Here is a 14,485-nt window from a genome sequence, read left to right on the forward strand (position 1 = left end):
AGGCAGAGCGAGGGGTCCCCCACAGCAAGCACGGCCGGTGATAACACCCCCCAAAGGAAAACCTGAGCTCATCGATGAGGGAACGCCGAGGGAAGCTGCTGCCCACCACGCGATGCCTGGGGGAGAGCTGGTGGCACCAGCTCCGCTGTCGGCAGCGAACACCCCAGCCCCTTGGCAGGGGAGGATTTGGGCGCAGACACCTGAGAGTCCTCACGGCACACGGCTCTGGGCTCTTGCTTTAACTAGCAGGAAACACCCTTAAAAAGACCCAGCTGTGTGAATTTATTATTTTTAAATAGCTCAAGCTTATATACCTGCCGACCAATTTTGCATTCTCTGGCAGTTACTAATCCACCACGCTCCTCAAGCTCAGCCAGACCCAGATGCATGCTAACATCTGCTGCAAGGAAAAACTCCACTGCTTCTTTTTCAGTTTTCTATTTCAGAAAGGAGAGAGAGGAAAAAAACCCTGTACTTATGTATTTACTTTTAAAGCATTTGGGGAGAGAACCAGCATGAAAATACTCACAATAGTATGTCAGTAAAACGTGCGCTGTGTCCCATTTAGTAGTTGTTCCACTAATGGGTAACAGCCTGCGACTGCTGCCAGAGAGGCAAGTTACCCCTCAGCTCAGCGAGTATACTTTATGCGTTTAGTGATTAAAATGCACGAGACGTGCTCGTGTGCTCAAGTATCTCATTGCACTGGAGAGCTCAGGCTGAAGGCCCCATTTCAAACTTTACAATGACTCGTCTGCATCTTGCGTGGAACAAAGTCTAATTACAACTGCCAAGAGCTCCATCCCTCCACCTCCGCTGGGAGAAAGGACACCAAACACCGGTACCGGGCTGTGGCAGGGCTTCGCAGGGCTGGAGCGCGGCTGCCCGGCGAGGGTGGCATGGTCCCGTGCACCAGCGAGCCGGTCCCTGCGCGGGCAAGCAGCCTGCCCGCGGTACGAGGCAGCGGCAGCGGCCGTGCCGTCACCACTTGCCTCCTGTCAAAAGTGTCAGCCAGGACGCTGCGATGAGCTCTGCCGAGGAGTGTTTTCCCATTGAAAATAATTCTCCTGACTGAAAAGGCTATTAAAAGTTAGCTGCTAAATTCATTAAAGATTAACTTCCACTGTACTTAAGCCTGCACTTCAGAGGTGGTCACTAATTGCACTGGAGATGATTTATCAAGTGCACAAGATTTTCTATTACAAAATTATTGATTAAAGCTGATGTATTTTAACCACAATAGACTTCAGCCAGGAGCCCTGTAAAACGACCGCCACTGTGGTCAAGGCCTAACAGCAGCAGCACCAAATTGGTTTAGATCTACTGAATTTTCTACTCGGCACTGCAGGCAGCTCAGTCCCTCGCGGATCAAAAAATAAAGAAGTGGCATCCTACAGTAAAATAAGACAAACCGTTTCTGCGTGTAGCCTGCGTTCTGGAAAGGACCCGCATGATTCCCACCCTGGACCAGCACAGCACTTCTGAACCGAAACAAAATTTTTTTTTTAATTTGGGGTAGTAGTCAGAAAAGTAAGTGTAGTGCTCACAAAAGAGTAAGAGGATATTGCCACTAACGAGGCCAAAACCACCCAGAGAAATGCAGAGCGGCCGCCCCTAAAGCTGCTCCACGCTAACTGGAGGCGCAGGGCGTACTGACCACGCCGGCGGGCGCTCCGTGCGGAGCCTGCCTGCTGCTATTTCTCTTTGACCCGGGAGATTTGCCTCCATGTCCGCCCCTCACCGAAGCCCCGTGCGGCACGGGGTCCCTCCGCCTCACCCTGCCTGCCGGGCCGCCTGCAATGCTCTCCAGCGCAGACCGCCTCTGCTATGAAGATAAGCAAAAGATAAAATCAGATGCAGCCATTAATTTTCTGATGCATCAGCTGCCAGGCGCTGTCTCATAATTACCGGCGGTTCCAGCGGAGTGAGAAATTTCAGCCTGCTTGCTGCTCCCAAGTGGTCCACTTGTTAGGTTCTGGCTTTTGCGATTACATAGCTCAGATTAAACTTTATGTACTTTTATATAGTAGAATAAAAGAGGGAGAGCAGTTCCATCAGAGCTGCCATGCCACAAGGGAGTCCTCTCAACAGGCCGCATAAATCCCAAATTGGTTCATTGCTGGATCTTTGAAACGCTCCTCCTTACGACATTGCTGTGAGCCGGTGGCGGCTTCTCTCCCTCCGCACACACAGACCAACCGTTGTCCCACTTTTTATGGCCGTAATTTGCTAACACTATGGGCGCCTAATGACAAGATTCAATTTTTAGAGCACCTTCTTTAAGTGTAAGACAAGGCTTCCTAAACCCCATGCAATTTGTCGCTCTGCTGACTTTTAGATACACTCCTCACTTCATCATATGCCTGGCGCATTAAACAGTGGGTCCCCGCATCTCCCTGGCAGATTGAGATCTAAGGGGGAAATTATTCTCCCTCTTGATGCACGAGTGTTTCAGCTCCCTGCTAGCAATAAGGAAAGTAACAGGGGTGGCTCAGATTGCCTCGCGCAGGCTTGCGTTGCATCAGCCCCATCCAAGCGGTTGTTTGGTTGATTTACTTTATGTTCTGTTAGAAGTAAGGAGCGGATACAAATCCTTAATTACATTTTGAAAGCCCATTCTGGATATTTTATTTCCTTTGAAAGCGCTTGCTGGAATAAGCGCACTAAAGACTGCCCGGACTGTCCCCAGGGGAGCAGGGAGATGCTGCGACTCCGCACATCTGGTTTGCGGGGGACTCCGCACATCTGGTTTGCGGGGATGGCCGAGGGGCGCGGGGAGGACGGAAGGTGTGACCGTGCCATACAGGATCTTTTCTACTCCCAGCAGGATGTTTTCTGACAAGCAACAAACTAAACAAATAAACAAAAGCCTAATTCGGGATCTCAATTACCATCTGTTAAATTTACTGACTGCAAGCCTCATCTGTGAAAGAATTTTAAAAGTTTAGCACAGAAACACCGGGCACAAGAAGCAAAGGCACTTGCTGGCTCAATGGCAAAGATGATGAACCTGCCTCCAACTCCTCATGCTGGTATTTATGAAATGTTAAATCTTCATTTAAAAACGTTCCCTTAAGCTGGGTGACATGGCAATGAGTGCGACCCACCACTAGCTCCGAGTCTCTGTTGCGTAACAAGATTTAAGGTTTACGACCTAAAAACAATCGCTTCGTGTCTCAGGACAGCCTGCGGGAAGCTGCTTCACACACACGGTATCAGATACCCAAATGGAGTGATTTGCGTCTGGCACATCTGGGCTACGACTGCCAACGAATGATTCTATGGGCTAATATGGACGAGTAACAGGCTGATGAAGAAACCATGACTGTAAAATGATTTTAAAAATATCTTAAGTTCTTTTTAATACAAAATAAAAATAAGAGAATATAGTTATAGTCAGCGTTTTAATTCCTAGGGGGTTTAATTTGAAAAAAAAAAGGCAAATTTACTATCAGCATAACAGCATGTGCGGGTTCTTGTACAGAGGGTGTAGGTTGCCTACAGCCGGCTTCAATTTAAACTTCCAGATAATGGGATTTAACAAATACGGTACTATGGATCCAAGCCGTTAGCAGCTCTCTGCTGTATTGATAGCCCTACGCTTTCAATCAGACCAAGGCTATGCTTTTAACTGCCACGCTAGTTCACGTTGATGATACCTATAATATCAACTCAACAATGCATGTTCTACAACTACATCTACTGCTACCAGTACGACTACTACAGTGCATGCATTTAGTTCAGTCCCACAGATACATACACTCTAAGAACAGGCAAGGGGAGATGTGAAATGTTTTACGGGACGACAGGTGTTTTGTTTTTTAAGTAAGGGAAATTAATAAAAACATCAAAAGAAAGAAAGTGTACAAAAAAATAGAGACATTTCTCAAGAGTTGATATGAGTCGTTTCTTGAACCGTTTCGTCCGAACAAGCAAAAAACATGCAACCAGCTGCTACTAACAAGAAGCTGGACACTGAGAGAGGATTAATAGGTGTGGACAAACCTTCCCGCTGAGAGCGCTCAGAAGAGTGTTTGAGAGGAGGTGTGCACGTCCGAGTGTAAGAGAGGCCGGAAAGTATGCCTCAGAGACACCCTCTCTCACAGCAGCCCCAACCAAGCAAGAGAGAAAACAACAAAACATAACTGCTCACACTCACCATCAAGGTCAGTAGCTCACGTTACGAGATTTGTTATAGCTGGCAAGTATAAAGTACAGTAAGGGGTTGTTGGGGCGCAGGGCTCAAAGGCAGCACTGGCAAGCCGGGACTGGTGCCCAAAATCCAGATGTGCCGGGGGTCAGGGAAGGGGGGAGCAGCTCCTGGCGCTGCGGCACCGCGCTGTCCCACCGCGCTGCGTGCCGCCGGCCGTCTCGGCGGGCAAAGCGTGCCCGTGGGAGCCTGCGCCGCTCACCCGAGGCAGGCGCGCACGGCCCCTCCCGGAGCCGAGCAGCGGGGGCCGGGCTGGATTACGGATGGCCTTATCGGTTTTGTCTCCAGTCCTCAGGGAGGAATAGTTGTGGCAACAGGTTGGGAACTGGAAAAATCTCAGACTTGTCAATGAACCAAAGAGGAAGGAACGAAAACCCTCTCCTGCCAAATTTTCCTTGTCTCGCTCTCCTGCCAAATGAATCCCTCCCATGTCAAATGCAAGATAAATATGTCCCCCCCCGATGATTGTATTTTAAAAAAAGCATTTACACGACAAAAATGTTTTACACGTAAAATATGTCAGGTGAATTCAAAAGAAACATGATATTGATAGTGAAGTTGTCTAGGAGGAGTTTGCAGCATTCAGACTTTTAAGTTTGCTCGTTTTCCGTGGCTCAGGTCCCAATTCATTAAAAAAAATACAAGAATGGATGAGGTTGTCAAAACCAGCTGAGGGATTCGGCAGCACAGTCCCACCCGGCGTGAACGGACGTGGCCAAACCCCCCTCGTCTGCTCGAGGGACCTCAGCTATCGCCTCATCACTGGGACATCGATTGGGCACGTGATTTATAAAGAGAAGCATCGCTGCCTTCACCCTGCCGGCACGTGAGCGGCTAAGCTAGACGTGAATTTACGAGTGGCACCGAGCACGAGTAGGGGGAAACGTCCCTTTCTGCTGGCTGTAGGACAGGGCTGCTGTGACAGATAAAAGAACTTGTTTATCTAGCAAGGCGAACTGGTGACTGCATCCTCACGCGCTGGAATAGAAAAAGAAGGGGCGAGGGCAGGGAAGACCAGGCAGTGCAGAACTGGGGCCAGGCGCTGCCCCAGTGCGGGTAACTGTCCCCGGGCGGGCTCCTTTCGCTGTTAAACAAACGTGCAGGCTTCCTAAGAGGAGGAACATCACTCCGGGGAGAAACCAAGGTGGTCAGTGCCCACGCACCGCAGCCTGGGGGGTTGGAGTGAAAGGGCTGCAGCTTCCTTGGAAGACCAAGATGCATGCCTGGAGGTGGACGCTCTCCATGGGCGCTCAGCCCCACCGGCGGGCACCAGCACCCGGGCTGAGCTCTGGTGCTGCAGAGCCACCACGCTGGCAGTGACGCCAGGAAGGTAGGGATGAGCCGGCAGGATGGGGCCGGAGAACAGAGGTCAATTTGGAGTGAGCTGGTGGGGCCAGAAGGGGCAGCAGCGATTGGGACGTCTCCGGTAGCCTCTGGGCAAAGCACTCCCCAGCCAGCGGAGGGGTGGTGGGAGGCACCTGCCCCCGGGCGTTTTCCAGCTCTTTTCCATTTACTGGCAGAAAGGGCCCAGTAAGGGCCAACTGTGCTGCGCTCCGTGCTCTTGGATTAGGCACGCATGAAGGAGGGCTGTGCAAATTTGCAAAGGAAAAAGAAAAACCCAACGGAAAAGAAAAGAAGAAAAAAAAACCCCAACCATTTTTCTTGTAATGAATCGGGCCCATACACTGTAGCACAAGATCGATCGTACTCTACTGCTCCTGAATACAATTCACTACCATTGCTGATGGAAGTGGCAAACCCAGGATGTCCCTTCCGAAAACTGTCTTTGGATGGAAATGACTCTATGTAAAACACCACTGTTCCCAGAGCACGTTTCGCTGCAAATGTGAGCGGCCGTCGGGCCAGGCCGGTGACAAACCCATCTTCCTCCTTGAGATCTCGGGGCTGGGGAGAGGGGGGCTCTTTTGATTCAGTTTTGGGGTTTTGCCAGTTTTGTGCACACAGGCAATTTTGAGGCTTGAAAGACATTTCCAAACACCATACTGCTCTTTAAACTTGCCAGAAAGGGTGTTGTTAATTTAGGGTTAGATTTAGTTTCGTATTGCAAGTTCAAATAAAAAACAAAAACGAAAAAACCAAAACAAAACAGAAAACCCAACAGAAGAAAAACCGAAAAACACTCAAATTAAAGACAAATGATTTTCAGGCACAGAATTGATCAATGCTCAGTTCAGTTGTAATGGGCACCAAAAGCACTCCGATTAAAAAAAAATAATAACCAGGGAAGCAACGTTAATCCAGCCAAACCCTCTGTGCCTTGCTAAGGGGCAACTCACCAGGTCTGTTTGCACATAAAACAAAGCCTGAAGGGCAAAACATGAGGAAGAGGCAGAAACAATGAAGTCTGTTTTCCTGTAATCATACGCAAAATCATTCTCTCTTTTTTTTTTTTTTTTTTCTTTTCTCTTTGGGTTTGTTTTTCCCCCTCCACGAAGGGGAAGTAGGAAAAGCCGGGAGATGGGGAATCCCCACAACCAGTCTGGCAAGTCACCCCTTAGGCGCTCTCTACATGCCACAAGATGAAACTGGTACAGATAATCCTTTGTAGCCTGCAAGCAGTGCCAGTTTGCATGGAACGGAGTTCTCCTGGTGTCTTTCTTTGGCCTCCATGGCATCAGGCTCGCACTCGAGACACACCTGGGCCTGCGCCCTCCTCGTAACCCCTCACGCAGCGGTTTAGTCGGGTCTTTTCGGGAAGAGCCCGGTTAACCCACCGGGACTGCCAGAAAAGCCACCGAGAAACCCCCGTTTCAGGACTGCGCCATGAGTGAGCTGGAAAGCCGCTGCCACCGCTGCGTCCTCTGCTCCGGCGCCTCCGCCGTGCACGCCGGCGAGCCGGGCCCGGCGAGGGGCTGGCAGCCGGGGGGCCGTGCAGGAGGTGCAGGGCTGGCAGCGGCTCCATCCCGGCTTGATTTGGGCAGACCAGGGAGCCAGGAGGCGGCGGCGGGCGCTGCCGAGCCAACAGCTCACTGATGGCTGTACTGAACACTTAATTACCTGAGCAAAGCACTAATTCACGTGTTTAGCTAAATTTAAAACCTAAGGCAATAACGGTAATTGGCAACGATTTATTTATTTCCCTTAAGGGGAAAAAATAAAAGTTTTCAGAAGGACAGGAAGAAAAGCTTTGACGTTCCTCGTGAAAGCAAGCCGGGGTTCAAAGCGGGTAGGGCGGGTGAACCGCCAGCGGCACTTCAGTGCCGACAGCGCGCGTGTTGGCGTTCGCCCCGCGCAGGCAGAAGACGCCGTCCCCAAGGGGACACGGCCCCTCGCCACGGGGGTGCCCCAAAAAGGCCGCCCCTCACAGCGGGCTGCGGCGGAGGAGGCGAGAGCGGCTCCGGGCACGGCGGGAGCGCCTGGGACCACCGCCGCCACTTCACCCCCATGCCAGCTTTCCATGAGAAATGAAAGCTTTTTTTTCAAAAACACAAATTAATTTTTTTGGGGTGTCCTTTATAACCTCAAATTTAAACCAAAGAAACAAAGAAACCAACATAATAAAGGAATAAAGAAAGAAACAAATCAGAATATCTACCCTGGTTTTGGCAGTTCTTACACCAATCTCCTGCAAGGTGCTCCAGGCCGCGTGGCCTCTGCTTGTAGTTTGGGTTTGGTTTGGGATTGATTATTCATTTTTTATATAATTTCTTTTTTGATTGTTTGTTTTCAGGTCCCCAGGATAAGTGTGAGGAAAATCAGAGAAATGATGGAGAGCTGCAGCCACACAGAATACCGACAGAGCTTTTACCTGACCCTGCACTCTGAGGGTTTGCTCTTCCACGGGCCCCCCTACCTGATCCTCTTGCTGCCGCCACGGCTGCCGCTGCTACTGGTCCATAAGCCGCTGCCGGAAAACCTGGCCATGGAGAAAAGGAGAAGGGTAAAGAAAGAAGCCAGCGGGTACCGCGAGTCTCTGCGGGGCGCAGGGTGGGCGCCGAGGGCACGCCGTTTCCAGAGGTCGCCGTCCCGGCTCTCCGTGCCATCAACAGGCACCATTTTTAGAAAGAGCCGAGCCCTCGCCATGTGCCCGCTGCCAGTGGTCTCTGCCGGCACAAAGGTGGCCCAAATCCCCTTGGCAGAAGAGGAACGTGGCAGCGGCGCGTGCCGCTGATGGTGCGCCTGGCCACGGCATGCCGCGAAAGCCGAGGCGCCGGGGCGGACAGACGGGCGGCAGAGGCTGCAGCACTCAGCTTACGTCTCCGTACTCTCAAACGGCTAGGGTCAGACCGCTCCGCAAGACGACGAGGGAATTCTGTTCTTTGCTTATTTGCAAGTGATAATAACGTGCTGATCTACAGACATAGCAGTAATGGGAAATATGAGGAGGTCCTCATGTCAAGATCACAGATTTGCTGGGATCAAGCAGAAAAAATTCACTGAAATGTAATTTAAAAAAGAAAGAAAGAAAGAAAAAAATCTCTTGAAAGCAAACCAGCCGCAGATCAAGGAGCTCTAAGACATACACCCTGCTACAGGGGGACCGAGCCCTTACGGATGAATGAAATGCTGCTAGCAAGATTGCAGATTTAGTTTCTTTACTTAATTAATATTCAAAAGATCTGCCAGAGGCTCTGACTTTAAATATATGTATTTTAAGAGGGCAATGGCAAGGTCCAGGTAATCGGAGGAACCCCAAATCCCCTTGCTGCGAAGTCAACAAAACCCTCGGAGGTTCCTGGTCTCTGGGGAGCTGCGACCGCTCCTGGCACCCGACAGGACAACCCCGGGGCAGCCACCACCACGGGACGCGGGCTCCAGGACTTTGATCACAGCTGCTTTGCAATGCTGAAGAACCACAGAAAAACAACTGAGGCAACAGAAAACAAGAACAGCGAGCTAGAGGAATGGAGAGAGCGAGACCCAGAGAAATCAGCAGACTACAAGCCCGCTACCTCTAGCACTATCGTCTCAGCTACACGTAATCTACTGGGGGAAAGGAGCAGATATCAACTAGGCTAGAGTGACTTGAAGCTACTTAAAACATCAATTAAAAAAAGACATACTTGCATTTAAATATGGTAATAGGGCTGTTGGGGGAAAAAAAATAGTATAGGTAAAAGTACGCACAGCTACCCGCGGCCGCTGCCTGCTACTGCTCCCCACGCGCAGAGCCCACGCACCGCACAGCAACTCCTGTTCCTTAATGCCGATGTGAATCTGATTCTTTTTATTATGTTGATGAACTGCTACAGTCTGTGTGGTGTGGGATGCAGGAGGAAGCACATCCAGACTGGGGGATATTATAACCAAATACCCAAGCGCTAAATTCCCTCTTGATGGTGATGGAGCCATCGACCCTGGTTGGGCCCCCCGACGTATGTTTAAGGCTGGAGCTGCGATACGCTGGAGTGAGAAGACCTCAGCGTTACAGTCAAAGCAATATCCAAACAGCAGGGAAAGCATCAGCAGGACAAGGGCTGAGGCTCTGGGGCTTCGTTTTCATGCAGAGCCATGCCTAGGCCAAGCCCCGAGCCCTCCCGCTGTGGGTTAGGCAGCAGCAGAGCTGGCACCATCCCTACAGCCTCTCCTCCTCCGCTCCCTGCCCGCCACGGCGCACGTCCCAAGAGCAGCGTCCTCTGCGTTCCCATGGCACGTCCAGGACCAGCTGGCCACCAGCAAATCTCTCATTTGGAGGCTTCAGGGGCTCCCTAAACCATCCGTAAGGGATCAGAGGAGCTGTGGATTTTCCACGGAATAAAATGCCTCTGCCAAAACCAATCAAATACCCTTCAAATCACCAAGCGCTCCCTGAAAACAGCATAAAAACCAGGGCTGGAAAGTTTGTTTCTCTTGTTCAACTGCCAGGGACACTCAGTATCTATTTGAAATGCAGGACAAAAAGTTTTGCCATGCAAAAGAAGAATGAAATAACAAGGGTGGAGAAGGCACTCCACAGAAGGAGCCTGAACAAAGGATCTGTTATTGCATTCCAGTGGACAGATGTGTGAAAAATTAATCCCTCCACCCCCAAAGAAAGCTATTATCCCAGTTCTGAGATAAAAGCATCTGCGCGACATGGCACTCCAAACAACTCAAGTGTGATCGGCTGCTCGCGCTCTGCCCGGGAGCGGCAGCGGCACGGCTGTGCGGCCCTTACGGCTGCAGAAGCGGGAGACGGAAACAAGGATTGATTATCAAGATTGGCAAAAACCTGCTTACCGATACAGACTCACGTGCTGGCTCCATCACTGGAGGATCCCTAAATCAATCCAACGTACTGAAATGACATTTGCCAGGCACTGCATTAATCAGCTCATTCATCTGAAAACAAATTTCCCCGTCATCACACTGTTGAGCGCATTAATGCTGTGCGGCATCTCACAACCGTGCTAACTTACTTTTGCACTTATGTGGTGGGTTGCTCCCGAACCTCTCAGCCGTGATCGGCAGCTGACGCTGACCCCACGTCACAGACGGGATAAAACGAGGCACAAAGAAGCAGGATGACTTGAGAAAGACGTTTGCAGACAGCCAAGGGTGCAACCGGGCTCTCGCAGGTTCTGGGCTCAAGCTCCACCACTAATCTCCGTAATTCCCCTTGTACCAACCCTGTAGCATTATTTAAGCCCTTCGGTCACACTGTATTATCACCTCCTGTTGTTTATAAACTTCTACACCAGTGAAGACTTCAAAGAGTAGGACTACAGCGACAGCACAATTAACACTGAACCCGCTTTGTGTACTGCAAGAAACTTCTGCCTCTATCACCCTTCTGCCTGTGTTGTCACACCATTTTATTAAAATTTGAGAGCTGAGGTATCTGCAGCTCTTTAGTGAAGAGGAAAGCATTAGCAGGCACTTCTGCTGGTTTCCAGGCCCCCAGAAGGAACCTGCTTGTCCAAGGAGCCTCTTGCTGGTCTCCCAGGCCACACTGATGCTTTGGAGAGGCTGCGTGCCTGCATGCGTTCCCCTCCCCTGGCATCAGGGTTTAAAACAGAGCGAAATGCAGCTGCCGAGTCCCAGTGGCACCCTCCCGGGTGCTGTTCCCTGGGCAGCGGCAGAGGTGGATGCGATCCATCCCGCTCTGACTGACGGGGACCCTGGGACGGGGCACTGGGGACGCCTCCGAGGGCCGGAGCAGGGGGCAGGGAGAAGCGTTAGCCAGCAGAGCCCGGCGTGTGACGTGCCAGCGCCACCGTTTTCCCTTAGCAACACCTGGGAAGCGCAGGCTTCTGCGGGAGACGGTGGCTTTGGGGATGCAGGACTGCCGGGAGTGGGGGGACCCCAGGGACCACGGAGGGCTGTGGGGTATCAGCAGGCGCTTTGCACCCTGTAGCCAGCAGCCAAGGGGCTAGCACGCTCCCGGTTCATTTTTAACAGGCGGCTTGGAGGTAACGGGGTGCCAGGAATGGGCACCTGGACCACAGCACCTTGAAGCCAAAGGGAGCATCGACCGCAGCGTGCTCTGGATCCCACCCCCAGCGACGATCCCATGGCGCCAGCCCAGCTCCCTCCGAGCCCTCTGCTCTCTGAAGTCAACTGGAAAATCAAAAGGGGTGGAGGGAGAGATCAATTCATTCATCACGTTTGTTTGAGGCGCTCCGATTCCTGCCGACACGATCCCTGTCCTTCTTTGTGTATCCGCTGCTTATAATTGCCTAGAGAAAACAAGATACCAAAGCTGTTCAAAAGGACAAAAGTGCCCACTTTAGGCATCGCAATTAGAAGATATTTTACAATAAACATTTTGCTACGGGCTCACACACTGTCCAGGAAAGCCCTGAGGATTCACATCAATTTCATGCTCTCTTATTGCTCTGAACGAGCTAAAGCCAGTATTTGGAGTTCAATTTTTCACAGATAAATTTTTCTGCTTCCTGCATCAATAGTTTCACTTTAAATACTGGAGCAGCCTCGTGCGAGGGAAGATGGACACATCTGTTTTCAAATGCTTTGCCCTAAGGTCACAGATTTAGTCAATGGCTGGCTGCAAGCAACTGCCTTCTCCAAGGCAGAAATAAGTCTGGGAGAAGGGGGGGATCAAGGGGTGGCAGATGCCCAGGAGCAGCAGGGCTGGATTTGGGCACGCAGCGCCCAGCCCCGCCGTCTCGTGCTCGGCATTCCCGAGCAGGGAATGCTGAGAGCCCAGGATTTAGCGGATCTTGCAAGGGCTTTGTGAACAAATCTGGTGAGAGCTATGCTGCCTGGGCAAGGCCAGTCCTTATGGGGGACTCGAGGGGCTCAAGGGCTCCCGGAGAAGGGCACGCTCCCTCCGCAGGTCTCTGCCCTGCGCCACCTCCCACTCTGGTGGGATCGTTCCTTTCTCAAACCTCCAATTTCTCCTTTACCCCAGCCTGAAGCTGGCTACAAGGCAACCAGGAGCGAGTGCAAAACACAAGAACTGTTTTACACCCCGTTTTACACGCGTGCTGCCAGGACTCCCTCGCGTGCAGCCTTGCCTTTCTCTGTGAGAAACCACTGGCTCCTTCAGACCTGCTCTGCTCTCTTCAGCCCTTCAAGACCCCAAATACCTTGCATCCCCAAAGGACACAAGACCCTGTCCTCTACAAACAGCCAGACAGTAGGAATCAAACCAAAAAGAAGTCACAAAGATCATGAAATTAGTTCGTACACCAAAAAATATCATGCAAAGAATTGTCTCTGCTTCTAATGGCTAAAGCACTTGGGGCACATGAGGTCCTATGTTTAGACTTTAGCAATAAGCACAGGGATTTAAAACCAGAACAAAAATGGAAGCCGAGATGCTCAAATCATCACCTGACTCCAGCACCAGACTTCAGAAAATAACTGAAATTACGGGACACGCATGGAGAATAAAACAAAAGCCACCATAAAACTGTGCCTAGCAAGCAAAATCCTTCCTCCCTGCTTACAGATTGTTTGGAGCATTTGCACACATTGGCAGAAGAGCCGAATGCTGCGGCTGAGTCGCGCAAAGCCTCCGCGTCTGCGTGCGGGGCGTTTCGGAGGGCCCTACGCACAGCGGGGATCCAGCCCTGAGGCTCTACCCCCCCAAAACGCTTTGCCTCCTACCCCGACGGTGCTCCCCAGCGCGCTGATCTGAACACCGGTCATTTAGGAGGCTCACTTGATCTCCCAGGAAAAAAGTGCAAAGTCTGGAATATAAAATCATCTGCAGGTTGAGTGGGAAAAGGAGAGGGGGAAACTGATATCCTCTTTTCAAACACCGTTACCAGCAGCTTTGATCAGCACAGAAAAGCTTCGCGAGGCTCACAGCTGTCATTTCAAATGGGTTCTCGCTTGCATTATTCTTTCCATTAGGCAGTGTTATCCTCTTTGCAGGATCTTTAGGCTTCATTTCAAAAGTATCAGAGACTCAAACCCATGAAGCAGAAGAGCCTGGTAGCTTTTTTTTTTTTTTTTTTTTTGAAGGCAGGCAGGCGTGGGTCCAATTTACTGGACAAAAATGTAGTCTTTAATGGTGAGCACGCACAAGGGAAAGCTCCATCCCAAAACAATCCCTTTATGTTTAAAACCTTCATCTTTCAGGTCTCTCTGTCTCGGACTCCCCCTCCCTTTCTATAAGGAAACAAGAATGAGAAAGAAAATAACCTGCTACCATTTCAAGCTTTAGATTAACAACAAAATGCTCAATATTTAGAGAATATATACCCAGAGAAACCAAATTTTATCTAGAATTGATGAAAGATCGGGATTCTACCAAACCATTCACAACGTGTTCTCAAGGTTTAGTAGCCACGAACTCTTTGGGATTTGATTGAAGACTCTACCGAAGCGCTCCCAAAGTCCGTAGGAAGCGAACGCGGAGGCTTGAAAAGCCTCGTGTTTCCCGCCAGCGCCCCTGGTCCGTCTTAAAGAAGTGGGATAGCGCCGTCCACGCCACAGCGAACAGAAGGGAGCAAGCAAGGTGCGGGGCAGACGCCCACGGAAACGGAGAATTTCTTTCCTAAGCTTTTGATCAGTTCTAGTCACACTTTTAGCATCTCCAAGCCCGCTCCGAGTCCTTTATTGTGACAGCCCCATTAAGTGCTTCCCTTTGTCTGTATACGCTGTGTTACATCAAGCTTATTAAAATCTGTTTCACCAGGTCAGAAAATTAGCGAACTTCAGATACAGCACATCATGCGTAACGGAAGCCTCATCAAGCAGCCCACTGCGTTATTCAAGGCACAGGCATCTGCTGCTTAAAATGTACCGTGCGTGGCAAGATCCTGTAGCGTTCTCAACGTCAGACACCCGTAATGCGCTCCCCACCGGATGCCTGTTTGCAGATGGATGTTATTATGAACAAATATTTTTGCTTTGGAATTT

At 50.7% G+C, this 14,485-nt stretch overlaps 1 protein-coding gene across 11 annotated transcripts in view; it reads right to left on the reverse strand.

Annotated features, from left to right (window-relative positions):
- MSI2 (musashi RNA binding protein 2) overlaps positions 1 to 14,485 on the reverse strand; it is a 259,928-nt gene that overhangs the window by 15,900 nt on the left and 229,543 nt on the right. For 5 of the 11 annotated variants that reach the window (XM_087752373.1, XM_087752372.1, XM_087752375.1 and 2 more), the window contains one exon: positions 7,980 to 8,087. The exons of 2 other annotated variants lie outside the window; for them this stretch is intronic. In XM_087752373.1, the coding sequence (XP_087608499.1) occupies positions 7,980 to 8,087 (108 nt within the window). The remainder of the gene's footprint in view (positions 1 to 7,979; positions 8,088 to 14,485) is intronic. 4 more of the 11 variants (XM_087752376.1, XM_087752374.1, XM_087752380.1 and 1 more) reach the window with 1 other exon arrangement.

This window comes from Nipponia nippon, unplaced genomic scaffold, assembly GCF_047370975.1.
Source record: "Nipponia nippon isolate SJK-2023a ecotype South Korea unplaced genomic scaffold, ASM4737097v1 scaffold_15, whole genome shotgun sequence".
In the NCBI taxonomy this organism is placed as follows: Eukaryota; Metazoa; Chordata; class Aves; order Pelecaniformes; family Threskiornithidae; genus Nipponia; species Nipponia nippon.